This window comes from Suncus etruscus, chromosome 4, assembly GCF_024139225.1.
Source record: "Suncus etruscus isolate mSunEtr1 chromosome 4, mSunEtr1.pri.cur, whole genome shotgun sequence".
Classification (NCBI taxonomy): domain Eukaryota; kingdom Metazoa; phylum Chordata; class Mammalia; order Eulipotyphla; family Soricidae; genus Suncus; species Suncus etruscus.
In genome coordinates, this window is record NC_064851.1 from 21,884,204 (window position 1) to 21,901,229 (window position 17,026).

Genomic DNA, 17,026 nt, shown 5'->3' on the forward strand with positions numbered 1-17,026 from the left:
AGGGTCGGGATGTGCCACAGTGGTAGGTTGCTTGCCTAGTATGTGTGAGGCCTTGGGTTCAGTCCCCAGCACATAGGGAAAAAAAGGAAAGAAAGAAAATGTAAATATAAGATGAGAGAGTGTATAGGAGTTGGAGAGAGAGAGCACAGTGGTAGGGCATTTGCCTTGCATGTGGCCAACCTAGTATGAACCTGGGTTCTATTCCTGGCATCCCATATGGTCCCCCAGCCTGATAGGAGTGATTTCTGAGCACAGAACTAGGAGTAAACCCTGAGTGCTGCCGGGTATGGCCCCAAAAGGAAACAAACAAACACACACACAAAAAAAGAGAGAGAGAGAAAGAGAGTATAGGAGTTAAGGCATTTGCCTTAAAAGTATAGTATATATCACATATAGATGTGACATTTATAATATATATTATATAATATGATGTTGTATATAGTTCACGGGTACTACCAGGAGTGAGCCCTGAGAACTACTGGGTGTGGTCCCCAAACAACAACAAAAATAATAAACAAAGTTGAGAAGCATTTATGACAAAAAACGTCATGAATTACAAACACATAATTATTATTCCAGGACATGGGAAGATAGCTAGGTATAGTGCTATGCACTGTGATTTGTTTAATGTCTACATCCTCATCTGTAGCACAAGTTCTTAGGGGCAAAGTGTTGGTGGGTTTTGCTTGGTGCTGATTCCTAGTGATATGGGGTGGAGGTGGGTTATAGTAGGACAGACATCATAGAGCTAGAAAAGACTCAAAAGAAATGCAAAGGGGGCTGAAACTGTGGCGCTAATGTTAAGGTGTCTGCCTTGCAGGCGCTAGCCTAGGATGGACCACGGTTCGAACCCCAGGCATCCCATATGGTTCCCCAAGTCAGGAGAGATTTCTGAATGCATAGCCAGGAGTAGCCCCTGAGCGTCACCGGGTGTGACCCAAAAACCAAAAACTAAAAAAAAAAATACAAAGAAAACAAGATCTAGGAAAAGTATTCAACACTAGCTGTCTATTACAAGCATTATAATGGCAGGAGAGTTTCTTCTCTAACCCTCTTTCCCCTCGTATTAAACCAAGGTCATAATTCATCCTAAAAATTGTTGGGAAACGGAGAAGGGGTGGTGTGGTGAACACAGCAAGGAGGTGCTAAACAACTTAAATGCAAGAATCTCTGATATTGTTTTGTTTTTGTTTGTTTTGTAGTTTCTGTTTGTTTTGGGGCCACACCCGGCACTCAGGGATTATTCCTGCTCTGTTCTCAGAAATCACTCCTGGCAGGCTCAGAGGACCAGATAGGATGCTGGGGATAGAACCCGGATCCTTTGTGGGTCATTTGCATGCAAGGCTAACATCTTATCACTATGCTATCACTCCAGCCCCAGAATCTCTGATGTTGAGTTCCCCTTCTCTCAACTGTACACAGACATTTCATATATGCAGTCTCTAACACCATATGGAACTTGGGGTGATAGTATGAACAGAGTCGGGCTGCTTAGAAAAGCAGCTTGCAGGGCCCGGAGAGATAGCACAGCGGCATTTGCCTTGCAAGCAGCCGATCCAGGACCAAAGGTGGTTGGTTCAAATCCCGGTGTCCAATATGGTCCCCCGTGCCTGCCAGGAGCTATTTCTGAGCAGACAGCCAGGAGTAACCCCTGAGCACCGCCGGGTGTGGCCCAAAAAACAAAAAAAAAAAAGAAAAAAAAAGAAAAGCAGCTTGCAGACTTTTGTGCATTTCAAATCTATATTAATCCTTTCCTTGTTCTCACGTGTTACTGGGTTTCTTCCAACTCTATTGGTTTCAAATAAGTGCAGTCACTGGTGAGGAAGGGAGCTTATAAGAAATTCTACTTGCTATTTCCATGATGTTTGTAAACACAAGCAAAGGGGGGGAAAGAGATTTTATAGATACCTGATGCCAGGTGTGGGAATGTGTTGTGTGGCAGAGCCAACTGCTCTGCTAGCAAAGGAGAAGAGAAGATTTTAGGACTCAGGTCTTGAAATAGCCTTGAGTTCAAAGCCCTCTCCTTGCAGCTCTAACCACAAACGGCCTTTACTCTCCTGCTCAACAACTTTCACATCTTGAGCAGCAAGGAGGAGAAGGAAGATGGAGCAGCAAAGTTCCTTGTACCTAATTTTGTTTCCTGAGGAAAACGGCTCTAACATGCATTGTGGAGCTTCTGAACACAACCTGGAAAACCTACTTCTGCAATGGCAAAGGCCACAGAGAGCCATTTTAACTATACGGAGAGAGGCCCTTTTGCTTTCCCTAAATCTTTTTTGTTTATTTGTTTGTTTGTTTTGTTTTGGGAACATACCCAGCAGCACTCAGGAGCTACTCCTGGCTCTGCGTTCAGAAATCACTCCTGGCAGGCTCGGGGGGACCATATGGGATGCCAGGAATCGAACCCATGTCTGTCTCATATTGGCCACGTGCAAGTCAGCGGTAGGGCGTTTGCCTTGCATGTGGCTTACCCAGAACTGGCCTGGGTTCGAACCCCGGTGTCCCATCTGGTCCCCCAAGCCAGGAGACATTTCTGAGCACATAGACAGGAGTAACTCCTGAGCATCAACAGGTGTGGCCCAAAAACAAACAAACAAAGAAAAAACATATCTTGGGCTGGAGCAACAGTTCAATGGACTGGATTCTTTTACCAGGTGGTCCCTGAGTGCTGCTGGAACCAACCCAAGCAATAAGCTGGAAGTAGGCCCTGAGCAGCATCGGCAATGGCCCCCAACACAGATAAACATCTTTTAAATACTCTCGTCCTTACTCAACATTTGTTTTCAGATCTGATATTTCTGTCAGCTAGCAAAATGTTGCCTGGAATTTACTGTCGGGGAGGGGGGCCCAGCTGAATTTCCGAAGGGGACCTACTACAGAACTCAGCACTGTTCAATCAGAAACTCCAACATGCTAATGTGATTAGCAAGTGGCTGTAGAGAGAGGGCTGGAGCCTGCTGAGATGGTACGGAGCACCTGCTGCTGCCAGATGGTGATTTGCATCTTCTAACATGTCTCAAGAGACACAGGAGCCTCACACCCTGGTCTCTGGTCATCAAAGAGGTCATCTTTTCCTCTGGACGAGCCTCATCCCTAAGCCAAGCCACGCACAGAGAGCTAAAGATGAATGCCATGAGGCTTCAAAGAGAGCCCTGACATTGGAGAAACATTGCCTAAAAGGAGAATTACATCCTAAAACTAAAAGGGCAGGGCCCCGAAATAGCAGTAATCAAATATCTCATGCTGATATTAAATAGTAGACCAGGAGGGGCTACTGGCTGTGGGGTAGGCAAAGGCAAACCAAGTGACTCCTGATTGGGGCCTCCTACACCTCTTGCTGGAAAGTCTGCATTCTGTCTCAAATGAGAGGAGCTGAGAAAGCTCTTGCCACCATGAACACGTGCACAGGGGAAGAGGAAGTTCAGGAGAAGAAACTCTGAGCATGTAAGTTTCTAAAATGTTTGTGTAGATATTATTCTATTTAGCTCTTGGCCCAGTAACTCAAGTCATGAGAGATTTTTCAGAACTTAAAATTAAAAAAAAATTTTTTTCAGATTTAAAACTTTCAGATTTTAGAACTTTTCAGATTTCAGATTTAAAAATCTGGGTCCAGGGCTGGAGAGATAGTAGGGCGATTGCCTTGTACACAGCTGATCCAGGAAGGACAGTGGTTCGAATCTTGGCATCCCATATGGTCCCCCGAGCCTGCTAGGAGTGATTTCTGAGTGCAAAGCCAGGAGTAACCCCTGAGCACCGGTGGGTGTGACCCAAAAACCAAAAAAAAAACAAAACAAAACACCAAACAAACAAAACAACCCTGAGTCCAGGTGTTGGAGAGACAGCAAAGCGGCATTTGCAAGGGCATTTGCCTTGCACATAGCCAATCCAGGATGAATGGTGCTTTGAATCCCGGCATCCCATATGGTCCCCCATGCCAGCCAGAAGTGATTTCTGAGCACAGAGCGAGGAGTAACCCCTGAGCACTACTGGGTGTGGCCCCCAAACCAAAATGTCTCGCATGAAGCCAACCTGGTTTTGATTCCCAGAATCCCACATGGTTCTCTGAGCATTGCCAGGAGTGATTCCTGAGCACAGAACCAGTAGTAACCCTTGAGCACTGTTGGGTGTAGTCCAAAAACAAAAATAACAACAAGAAGATTTTAAAAGTCCAAAGAGTCTTTCCGTGAAACCAGAAAGAACAAAACTATTGATTGAAACTGAATGGTCAATATAATTCTTATAGATATAATTTCCAGGTCTTCTCTAGAAATATGCTGTCTGAGCTCTTTATTATTATTATTATTATTATTGTTATTATTATTATTATTGTTCTTTTGGGGGCCACACCTGGCAAAGTGTAGGGGTCATTCCTGTCTCTGAACTCAGGAATGACTCCTGGAAGTTCTCTGGGAATGACACTAGATGCCAGGAAATCAAACCTAGAGATACCTACTGTACTGTCTCTCTGGCCCCCTGAACTTTCACATTATTATTTTTTGTTTGTTTGTTTGTTTTTTGGGTTACATCTGGCAGCACTCAGGGGTTACTCCTGGCTCTACACTCAGAAATCGCTCCTGGCAGGCTCGGGGGACCATCTGGGATGCTGGGATTCAAACCACTGTTCTTTTGCATGCAAGGCAAATGCCTTACCTCCATGCTATCTCTCCGGCTCCAGAACTTTCACATTATTAACATATAGTAGTGCCACCTCATCCACAAGTCACATCTAAAGATCCCCAGTGCATGATCCCCAGTGCCTGGACGCATGCATGTGCTGAATCCTGTCTCGACTATTTTTTCATACCATACACATCTATGATGAAGTCTAAGTTACAAATTAAATACAGTAAGAAAGTAATAGCAATCATTAATAATAAAAAAATCCGGACCAAAAGTTCTACATGTGGGGGCCGGAGAGATAGCATGGAGGGAAGGCGTTTGCCTTTCATGCAGAAGGACGGTGGTTCGAATCCTGGCATCCCATATGGTCCCCTGTGCCTGCCAGGGGTGATTTCTGAGCATAGAGCCAGGAGTAACCTCTGAGCGCTGCCGGGTGTGACCCAAAAACCAAAAACCAAAAAAAAAAAAGTTCTACATGTGAATATGAACCCCTAAAGTATCTTACTGCACATAGTGTTTTGGGACTGTAGATGATTTTTGTTAACAGAAACCCTGGAAAGCAAACACAGATAATGGGTTACAACCATATACATGGGTAGATCTAATCTATCCAAAGTATAGAGATTTGAGGGACAGTGGCCTCCTGAACCAACCTTTACAGATGCACCTACAAGCTGATCGAACTGCTGCAGCTCATTAACCAAGCTTGGACCAGAATGTGCCTGGCCAAATCAGAACCTCCCTTGAAGGCCAAGTGCCCAAAGTAAGGAGGTGGGAGAACTGGGATGTTCTAAGAAGGAGAAGGTCATCTTACAGGAGCAATACCACACTCCATTGTAAACAGGGAATGAAACCGGGGTCAAGGAGATAGAGATCATGGACCAGTTGCCTATTTTGCACTCTTCCATGCTCTTTGTGTGCTTTAAAAACCAACTATTCACTTTATTAGAATAACCGCTCATCCTCTCATTAGAAAGCAGTATACTTTGTGCTGGATGCAATGCCATTTACTAAGGCCTGTCCTCTCTGACTCTCTCCTAGAGAGCAAACTTCCCTGCCAATTCTTTACCAGTTTACTCTGCCTAATGCCTTTACAGTCCTTTTCACAATCTGAAATCACCTTGGATTTGGTTTGCTCACTAATGTATCTCTCTTCTCTTCAAATTGGAATATCTCTTCCATGAAGATAGCACTTTCCATCTACCTTGTTCACTGCTTCCTTCCCAGAGCTGGAGGCAGTGGCCCAGTTGTATTTTTTTTCCTTTTTGGCCACATCTGGCAGGACTTACTCCTAGAGGTGCTCAGGGGGCCGACCATATGAGATGCCAGGAATCAAACCTGGGTTGGTGGCATGCAAAGCATGCTCTACTGCACTGTACTATCTCTCTGGCCCCAAAAGATACAAATATTTTTGAAAACCTGAATAAAGGGACATATGATGGGCCTTACTAAGGGCCTACAATCACTCCACAAATCTGAAATAATGCACCAAATAGTTCAAACAGAGCTCTGGTATCTACAAGACAGCCCACATTGGTTTGTCTAGAAAGGATTCATAGGTAGCCCAGGTAGGACTTTTTGGATGTGTCCATATACTTATATCAGGTCAAGCCAGTGGGCCAAACCAAGCCTGTGGCCTGTCTGTACAGACAAAGGATATCTATGAAACAGAGTCATGCACATAACCTATGTGGATTGTAAGTGGGAGCCTTTGAGCTACAAAAGCAAAACTGAGTAGTTGAAACAAAGAACATATAGATGGAAAAAACATCTGCCATCTAATAAAACATTTGATTGGGGGCCAGACTGATAGCACAATGGTAGTGTTATTTGTCTTGCACGCTACCAACCTGGGATGAACCTGGGTTCAATCCCTGGCATTCCATATAGTCCCCTGAGCCTCCCAGGAACGATTTCTGGGTGTAGAGCCAGGATGAGAGCCATCGGGTGTGGCTCCAAAAAAGAAATAAGTAAATAAAACATTAAACTTGGAGCCTAGAAATAGTTCAGCAGGGTAAGGCACTTACTTGCCTTGCACATGGTTGACCTAGGTTCGATCATCCGTATCCAATATGGTCCCTCGAGCATCCCTCGAGCCACAAGTGATTCCTAACTGTAAAGGCAGGTGAAATCCCAGAGCATTGCCAGGTGTGGCTCCAATACAAGATAGAAAAAGAAAACAAACAAATAAAACGTTGGACAAATTCTGAGTTTGAAAAAAACCGAGCAGAGAAGTGCAGTGTAAACTTTTGACTGAACTCGGCACAAGGGAAAACAAACTGCAGAGTTCACACAGAGTCTGGCAAGTGGTAATGGTGGCTCGTATTTATTTAAGCCTTACAATGTGCGAGGCATTACACTAGGTGATTTAAATATATTATCTTCTATAACTAATTCTCATTGCCAACACTATTAATAGGTTCTGATTGCTGAGGCTGATAGCTATTTGCCAGGGGCAAAGTAGTCAGTGTCAAATCCAGACCCAGTCAGCCAAGGAGACAGTAGTTCAGAGGGCTTAGCCTAGTGGTCAATCCTCAGTACCACACAGCTTTCCTGAGCACCACAGGGTGTTGCCCTGGTGTCTCCAGCACTCCTGGGAAGGCCCCCAAAACAAACAAACAAATAAACAAAATCCTGGTAACTGCATATGTATATCTCCACTCTGTGACACACCTTCCATGCAAAGAACTTTCCAGACTTTGAAGGGTCAAAGCAGAACCCTTTATCACTTCTGAAACAAGTCCATCTCCTTCACTGTCCTGTGAACATCATCCGTACAACCCCTTTACCTTGGCACGCCCAGGATGTTCCTTCTATCCTGAATGTCTTCTACTTCTCTAAATCCTACCAATTTATCTAAACTGAGTTAGCTCTCTTTTTATATTTGTTTTAGTCATGCTCAGGGGACCATATGATGTCAGGGTCTGAATTGGGGTCAGCCACATACAAGGCAAGCATGTACCTTGAAAGTCCCTCTGTTAAACTCGTTCACTGTAGACTTCTCCTTGACTTCAATATTTCTTTTATTTTTTTTTTTTTTCTTTTTGGTTTCTGGGCCACACCTGGCGGCATTCAGGAGTTACTCCTGACTCGGCAACCATATGGGATGCTGGGAATTAACCTGGGTCCATCCCAGGTCAGCCACATTCAAGGCTATGCTATTGCTCTGGCCCCTTGATATTTCTTCCCTTTTTGGGGTGGTGGGGACACCCACTGACGCTCAGGGGTTACTCCTGGCTATGCGGTCAGAAATCACTCCTGGCTTGGGGTAACCATATGGGACGCTGGGGGATTGAACCGAGGTCCATCCTAGGCTAGTGCTTGCAAGGTAGACAGACGCCTTACCTCTAGTGCCACCGCACCGCTCCCCACCACCATATTTCTTTCATTTTCTCTCCAAACAATATACAAACCACTGAGGGACATAGGCTGCTGCTACATGGGTAACAGACACTCAAGCTTATCAAAATGACAAGGGACTGGAGTGAGGACAGTGGCTAAAGAACATGTGATGTACAGCTGATCCTAGTTCCATCTCAGGCACAACATGGTGCCCTGAGTGTCACTTGTTGTGGTCGTGGAGGCAGCCACACACAACCGGGGTGGCTGAGTTAATTCTCAGTACAGCAGTAATGCATTGTCTGACTGGTATTATAGTGTCTATTCATCATCACAAAATCTTGGTGTTCAAATAGCCAGACTCAACAATACTACTGGAGAGAGTGGTTACATTTGGTAGAAAAATTTCAGGGAGGTAGAGAGCAATTACCCCGACTGTGTGAGAACTTGGGCTAATGCTCAAAGTAGCAAACACCTACAACTGTAATCCAACTCTTATTAGCAGCACCTACTGACCCAAAAATCAATGCACTTCATGAAGCAAATGAAATAAAAATTCCCTGAAACAGCAAAGAGAGTGGTGACCAAGTACAAAGGGATATTCAAAACAAAACAAAACGGAACTCTCTGGGATGGGTCAGAGAAATTGTATGGCAGACAGGGTGCTACCTTCAATACAGTCAACCAGGGTTTGATACTCAGCATCCATATGGTTCCAATGATACTACCAGGATCATCCTTGTGTGCAGGGCCAGAATTAAGCCCTGAGTACCATTAGATGTGGCTCAAAACCAAAATACTTTCTCTCTCTCTGGTGGTGAAGTACATAGCTATCTTTAGACCCTGTTAAAAATGAGAAATTGATTCTACCAACATAAAGTTACTGCTTTTCTTTATAAGCAAAAGACCTTTCTTTCTGTTTCTCTCTCTCCCTCCTTCCCTTTTTTTTAGGGGGTTTTTGGGCCACATTCGGTGACACTCAGGAGTTACTCCTGAGTTACTCCTGCACTCAGAAATTGCTTCTGGCTTGGAGGACCATATGGGAGGCCAGGGGATCAAACCAGAGTCCGTCCTAGGCTAGCATGCTCAAGGCAAACGCCTTACCGCTAGCGCCACCAGCTCCAACCCATCCCTCCTTCCTTTTTTCTTTTTTCCTTTCCTGCTCCTTCCTTTCCTCCTTTCCTTTCTTTTCTTCCTTTTGTTTTGGGGCCATATCTGGTTCTGTGCTCAGGTGACCACATGTGCTGCTAGGATTAGAGCTGATTGCAGCCATAGTCGCATGCTAGGCAAGTGGTTTTACCTTTGTCCTATCTCTCTAGTCCATTCTCAGCGTTTCTTCCCCCCCCCCCCCCAAATTCACTTACTGAAATCCTATCACCAATATGCTACTACCAGGAGGATCAGTGGAGGCTTTGGGAGGTTCTTACATTGTGAGGATAAAGTTCTCACTCATGAATAGCACAGTCCCCTTAGAAAAAGGACCCCAGACCTTGATACTGCCCTACAAAGCTCATTTCTAATATTTTACTGCCTCAGTCCCAACCCTTACTTCCCCCCATCCTCCCATGTAGGTGCAGCTAATGACATGAAGCTCACCACATAGAATGATAAGTGCAGTTAGAGAAATAACTACACTGAAAACTATCATAACAATGTGAATGAATGAGGGAAAAAGAAAGCCTGTCTCGAGTACAGGTGTGGGTGGGGTGGGGAGTAGGTAGATCTGGGAAATTGGTGGTGGGAATCCTGCACTGGTGAAGCGGGGTGTTCTTTGCATGACTGTAATCATACAACTACAATTATATTTGTAATCACAGCGTTTAAATAAAGATAATAAAAAAAAAACAAAACAAGAAAAAGGATCCCAGGCCGGAGAGATAGCACGGAGGTAAAGGCATTTGCCTCGCATGCAGAAGGACAGTGGTTCGAATCCTGGCATCCCATATGGTCCCCTGAGCATGCCAGGAGCGATGAGCGAAGAGCCAGGAGTGACCCCTGGGCATTGCCGGGTATGACCCAAAAAACAAAAAAAAATAAGGACCCCATAGCAGGAAATCTGTGTAAACAATACTCTTTACTAGTATCTAAGTGAGACACCACAAACCATGACAAATAGATTTATGTGGTTTATAAGCTACTGGATCCAGAGTAATTTGGTACAGCAGCCAAAACAGTTTAAGACAACTTATTAAGATAGGCCCAAGCACCAAGCTAAATGCTCTTAAATATATACTCTCATAGAAGCATCTCAACAAACCTAATTTTATCCCTGCTCTAGAGATAAGGAAACTGAGGGTTGGAGAAGAAACCTACCCAAGTTCACAGGGTATCAGCAGGCAGGACAAACATGGAACTTGTTCGACAGGGAACACTTTTGTTAAGACAGGGCAGCCAAACTCCAGAATCTGTTTTTATTCGTGATACTGGGGTAGGTCTGTGGACAAATGTAGCTCCAAGGATCGCACTAGGGTTGGTCACATGCAAGATAAGTGCCTTAGCCCTGTTCTGTTTCTGGCTCCAGAATTCATGACTATGAAGCTGGTCATACCTTTGGTAGCTATGCATCCAGGATGGGTTTCCAGTTTAGAGTGCTCAATTTAAACTCTATGTACATTAGACATCACGAAATGTGCTGTCCAATTATCAGAATCCTGAGAGCACACTCAATTCCTTTGTTAATGACAGTCTGATTTAAAGACCCGCCTACAAAGATCCAGGCTCACACAGAGGACAGAGTTCTGTGTCTACACTCTTTCAATCAGATTCTTTCCCGTTTGGGGAAGTCCAAAAAACCACTTGGCCTATTCGATGCGATCATCAGTCCAGATTAGATCACAAGGTCAGCAGTCTTCCTTTCTCTCGCATGAAGAAAGATGCATTGCCTTTTAACAAAGTATTGGCTCATCCCAAACTCCTTGAGTAAGCAAAAAAAAAAAAAAATTGATGCCCCATTCTATTGGCCTAACAACTTTTAAACAAAGCTTCCAGAATGCCTGCAACGGTACTTAAAAGTACATTTCAGAGAGAGTATTCTGAATTTAGACCTTCTTAGGAAAGACGAAACTGCCTCCCTTGTTACTTTGGAAGAAGCTTAAGTGAAGGGACATTTTTGTTAATACCTAGTTGATTTTATCCATCCACTTCGGTATGAAGTAATAAAAGTAATGGGATGAGTTTCCCTTCTCTCCACCCACCAGGCTCTCCACCCACCAGCTTCAGAGCCTATTAGTGGAGCCTGGAATTTAAATGTGGGGAGGAAAGAAGGGGGAAAAAAATCCAGCAATATAACTTAGAAATTTTTTTAAGGTTCTAGCTGATAAGGTTAATTCGTTTAGTAAGTAAGGTTCAGTTCTTAAGTAACTCTGAACTCGAAGCAAGGAGCTCTTTCAGATAAACTGATTTCCTTAGACATAGTTTTTGGGTTTTTTTTTTTTTATTATTATTTCTCTCTGAAATTGGGACTATAGAGCAACTGCAGGGAGCCCCAGACAGCAATGTGCTTTAGGTGCCACCTGGTCCACGGTGATACCCACGGGGATACTATCCCCCCCAAAAATAAACAAACAAACAAATAAATAAATAAAATGCAATTCCCAGGAACCCGAGATTCTCAGTCCGAGCTAGGAATAAGCCTCTTGGAAGGAAAGTGTCATTTCTGAGCAAGATCACCCAAGGAGAAATAAGTAAGGGCCCTTTCCCAGCGCCCGGTGACAATGTCACCCGGGGCGGGGTGCTCAGTCCCTCGCTCCCCAATGCCCCTGCCCTGCTCCAGATGCGATGCGGGGGCCCCGGAGGCCTGCCTGCCCATCCTCAAGCACTGCGGCGGGGCTGCCAGGCCAGCGGGTCCCCGGGGCAGGAGACTCCGGGGACCCCAAGGCGCAGGGCCCGGCTGCAAGCAAGCAAGCAAGCAAGCAAGCAAGCAAGCAGCGCTGGTGGGGGTGCTGACCTCCACCCTCCACCCTCCACCCACCCACTGGGTTCTTTCCAAATAGCTGCGAGGCTGCGGGGTGGCGGGGTGAGCCCGGCCCGATCCAGGGGCCCCCCGCGCTCGCTCACCTTCTTCACCGACTGCGAGATGTTCTCCAGGATCCGATCCTTCACCTCCCCGGGCTCCATGGCGCGGTCCTCGCCTCCCCGCCGCCGCCGCTTCCCGCGCCGGGGACCCGGGGCCGCCGCCAACCGCTGCCGCCGGCCGTGCGGGGGCTCCGTCGTGCCGGACGCGGGGCCCGGCGCCCGCCGCCCGGCCCTCGCCTCGCCTCGCCTCGCCTCCCCGATCGCTCGTCCGTCCGCCGCGGCCCGGCCGGGGGAAGGAGGCCGCCCGCGGGGCTGTGCGCGGCGCCGGCGGCAGGAACTGATGTCAGGCGGGGCGGCGCCAAGGCCGGCCAGGGCCGTGGCCCTGCAGGTTCCCCGGCCTCCTACGGATCTGGGGTGCCCTCCCGGGACCCCGAGACACCCCCTTTCGCCCGCCGATCACACGCAGACACACACATCCGCACACGCTTCTTCCACCCGTTGAGTGAGCGCTGCAAACACAGGCTCCCACCCTCTCCCACGCACACACATGCATTGGAAGTCATGCATGCTCACACACATGTTCATCACACACACACACACACACACACACACACACACACACACATCTAAACAACCCTCCAGTGCTGCGAGACTCTGGGTTCAGTCCCTGCCTCCGGGTCAACAACCATCACCACCACCACCACCACTATTACACTCATATCTCCATTCTGGCTGACACTCCAGAGACCCTGAGTCAGTACCTCCACTTCCAGACATCCCAACACTTGCTCTGTTCTTTGAATTTGGCATCCCTCTCCTCCCCCAGGCCTCAATCAAACCAGACAAGCAAGCGGAGTAGCCCTGAGCATCTTAGTCTAAATAGGCCCTTGTCTCCATTTCTCCTCAGCCCACAGTCCCAGATCCCTGCCATCTTTCACAAAGACCCCCCCCCCACCAAATCCTTCCACCCACTCAGGCTTGGGCACCCTAGAGGCCCTCAAATGTTCCAGTCATGAAACACTCCTCAGTGCCCTTTAGTTAGATAGCTTCGAGGTCCAAGCCCTTTGGGATCTGGGGTGGTTTAATACACAAACTCCAGCTTTCCTCATCTGGCTTTTGCCTGCTCATAGCCACCGGCAACCTTAATTTGTCCTGTACTTTATCCTGTCTGCAGAAGTGGACCTTCAGTCCCTCATCAGCCACCTGGCCTTCACCTCCCAGTCTAACTTTTGGGGGTCCCTTTGAAGAAGGCAGGTAGATGGGGAAAGTTGTCCTGACCCATGGCAATGCATTCTTGGGATGTAACAAAAGTTCTTGAGATATGATAAATCCAAGACATGAAATTTTAGGAAGTTACTCTTGTCCCTTGCTCCTGTAGCAGGAACAAAAGCCAGGAAAGGAAGGTTAGAGATCAACTGACCCCAACTCTTCCCCCTGGCAACCGCAACAGGACTTATAACCTTCGTAGAAAGTCCCACATGGGTAGGTTTGGAGAAATCCTGTATATGCCAACTTGGAACAAGGAACACACACATATGTATTCCCTGGACCCATGTGTCAGTGCTGTAAACATGGACGCTCTTGGCCCACACACATGGTGCCTGAGCATATGTCATCAGCACCCCCCCTTTTTTTTGTTTTTGGGCCCCACCTGGCGGCACTCACTGGACTTTCAGAAATCGCTCCTGGCAGGCTCTGGGGACCATATGGAATGCCAGGGATTGAACCTGGGTCCATCCCAGGTCGTCCATGTACAAAGCAAACGCCCTACTTCTATGCTATCACTCTGGTCCCTCTTGAGATGTGTACCGTCATGCTTTCCTACTTCACACTGAGATGTGTCCTGAAGTTCTCTTCACCTTTGGAGAAGTCCCTGTTCTCTCTTTGTTATCCACTCACTCCCCTTTCTCAGTACCTTTGAATAAAGTCTGTCTTTACTTCATTGCTCATCTCCTCCTGAATTCTTTTCTGTGACGAGGGCAATGGTCCAAAAAGGCTGCTTAAGATTTGAGATTGACTCTTCTTTCTCGTAAAGAGCTATTCCTCACTTCAGCCTGAACCCACGGCTCCCTGAGAAACTGGGTGATAGGGATCAACATCCATGCCAGACAGATCAAGTGGATGTTAGATGCGGCTTAACTGCAGTCTAATGAAGCTGGCGGGACTTGAGGTCTGTGCTATATAGGGGCTCATTACAGGCTTTATACGTCCAAGATCTCCCAGCCATTCCTGGGTGGCAGAGGTGGAGATAAAAGGCAAAAGATTCCCTCTGGGCTTCTAACTCTCTCTTCCTCATGTAAGTCACCTGGGGACCTCCAATGGCATCATCTTGGTGTCCTTCCTACTTCCAAAACGTAAGATTGAAGATTGCTGTGCTCATGCTTTCAGTTCTTTTTTTTCTTTTTTTTTTTTTTGGTTTTTGGGCCATACCCGGTGTTGCTCAGGGTTCCTCCTGGCTGTCTGCTCAGAAATAGCTCTTGGCAGGCACGGGGGACCATATGGGACACCGGGATTCGAACCAACCACCTTTGGTCCTGGATCGGCTGCTTGCAAGGCAAACGCCGCTGTGCTATCTCTCCGGGCCCATGCTTTCAGTTCTAAGCCACTTTCTACTCCTCTTCTTACCCCCACCTCTCTATTCCTTTGTTTCATGAGGGCCTCAATTCCTTATCCCTAACACCTCTAAAATCTTCATCAACAAATCCCTTATTTATCCCCCCTCCCACCCCAAACAACATACCTTCTCTCTCCCTCTCACTTTTTTTCTTTTGGGGGTCACATCGGTGATGCTCAGGACTATTCCTGGCTCTACACTTTGGAGTTTCTCTTGGCAGTACTCTAGGGGTCATATGGGATGCCGGATCAAACCTGAGTTGTCCACATGCAAGGCAAACGCCCTACCCAGTGTACTGTCATTTCAGTCCCAGCACACACTGTCTCTTAAAACCACTTACACTGGAGTTTTCAGTTTCCTCCCTAGGATACTTGGCATCATTCATCGATACATCCATTAATTCTTCCTTCTAATTCCTTAAAGAAAAAAAACAAAACCTGTCAACAGGGGCCGGAGAGATAGCATGGAGGTAAGGCGTTTGCCTTTCATGCAGGAGGTCATCAGTTCGAATCCCGGCGTCCCATATGGTCCCCCGTGCCTGCCAGGAGCAATTTCTGATCCTGGAGCCAGGAATAACCCCTGAGCACTGCCGGGTGTGACCCAAAAACAAAAACAAAACAAAACAAAATAACCTGTCAACATGTATTCTTTGTTTTCTTTTTTTTCTTTTTTTTTTTTTTTTTTTTTTTTGGTTTTTGGGCCACACATGGCGGTGCTCAGGGGTTACTCCTGGCTGTCTGCTCAGAAATAGCTCCTGGCAGGCATGGGGGACCATATGGGACACCGGGATTTGAACCAACCACCTTTGGTCCCGGATCGGCTGCTTGCAAGGCAAATGCCGCTGTGCTATCTCTCCGGGCCCATATTCTTTGTTTTCACATGGAAAAAAAGACAGATTGGTTTCAGATATACAACAAATATGTATGTATATGTATATATATATATATATATATATATATATATATATATACATGTTGTTGTTGTTGTCGTTTTATTTTGTTTTATTTTTTTATTTTTTTGGTTTTTGGGCCACACCCAGTAACGCTCAGGGGTTACTCCTGGCTATGCACTCAGAAGTTGCTCCTGGCTTGGGGGACCATATGGAACACCGGGGGATCGAACCGCGGTCCGTCCAAGGCTAGCGCAGGCAAGGCAGGCACCTTACCTTTAGCGCCACCGCCCGGCCCCTGTTGTCGTTTTATTTTGTTTTGATCATACCCGGCGGCACTCAGGGGTTACTCCTGGCTCTGTGCTCAGAAGTCGCTTCTGGCAGGCACGAGGGAACCATATGGGATGCCGGGATTCAAACCACATCCGTCCTGGGTTGATGGCATGCAAGGCAAACGCCCTACCAGTGTGCTATTTCTCTGGCCCCTACAACAAATATATTAAATGATCACCTTTGAACTATGTTTTATTGTTGTTGTTTTTGTTATTGAGTCATACCCAGCAAGGCTCAAGGGTCACTCCTGGCTCTGCACTCAAGAATCACTCCTAGCAGGGCTCAGGGGACCAGTATGAATACCAGGGATTGAATCAGGGTTGGCCGAATCTAAATGTAAGGCACGTGCCCTAGCTGCCCTACTGTCTCTTGGGCCCACCCTTTAATTTTATTTATTTATTTTGGTTTTGGGGGCCACACCCGTTTGATGCTCAGGGGTTACTCCTGGCTAGGCACTCAGAAATTGCCCCTGGCTTGGGGGAACCATATGGGACACCTGGGGATCGAACCGAGGTCCTTCCTTGGCTAGCGCTTGCAAGGCAGACACCTTACCTCTAGCACCACCTCTCCGGCCCCACCACCCTTTAATTCTTAAGACACGCCAGTTTATCTCCTTGTTTTTTAACCTCTTCTCAAGCAAGTCCACTCTCAGCTTCCCATATGAAGTACCCATATGAAGCACTGATATATATATATGTTTTATATATGTATTTATCATATACTTTATCATATATATTGTATATATATTTTTTAGTTTTTTGGGGGGCCACACCCTGTGACGCTCAGGGGCTACTCCTGGCTATATGCTCAGAAATCACCTGGCTTGGGGGACCATATGGGATGCGGGAGACTGAACTGCAGTCTGTCCTAGGTTAGTGCATGCAAGGCAAACCCCCTACCACATTTGCCACCACTCCGCACCTTATATTGCATATATATATATATATATATATATATATATATATATATATATATATGTTAGGCCACACCTAGTGGTGCTCAGGGGTTACTTCTGGCTTTGCACTCAGAAATCACTCCTGGCAAGCTCGGGGGATGTTGGGGATCAAACTTGAGTCAGCATGTGCAAGGCAAACATCTTATCCGCTGTGTATCTCTTAAGCCTGCATTGATATTTTTGTGGGGGAGAAGTGGGTTTGGGCAATGTTTAGGGGCTATTCCTGGCTCTGCTCAGCAGTAATCCCTGGTGGTGTTTAAAG

At 46.6% G+C, this 17,026-nt stretch overlaps 1 protein-coding gene across 1 annotated transcript in view; it reads right to left on the minus strand.

Moving 5' to 3' along the window:
* The window catches only part of PLEKHM2 (pleckstrin homology and RUN domain containing M2), a 60,498-nt gene extending 48,337 nt beyond the window's left edge, over positions 1–12,161 (minus strand). Inside the window, exon 1 of the mRNA XM_049771963.1 lies at positions 12,016–12,161. Within this exon, the coding sequence (XP_049627920.1) occupies positions 12,016–12,075 (60 nt within the window). The 5' untranslated portion in view covers positions 12,076–12,161. The remainder of the gene's footprint in view (positions 1–12,015) is intronic.
* Between the last annotated feature and the right edge of the window lie 4,865 nt (positions 12,162–17,026).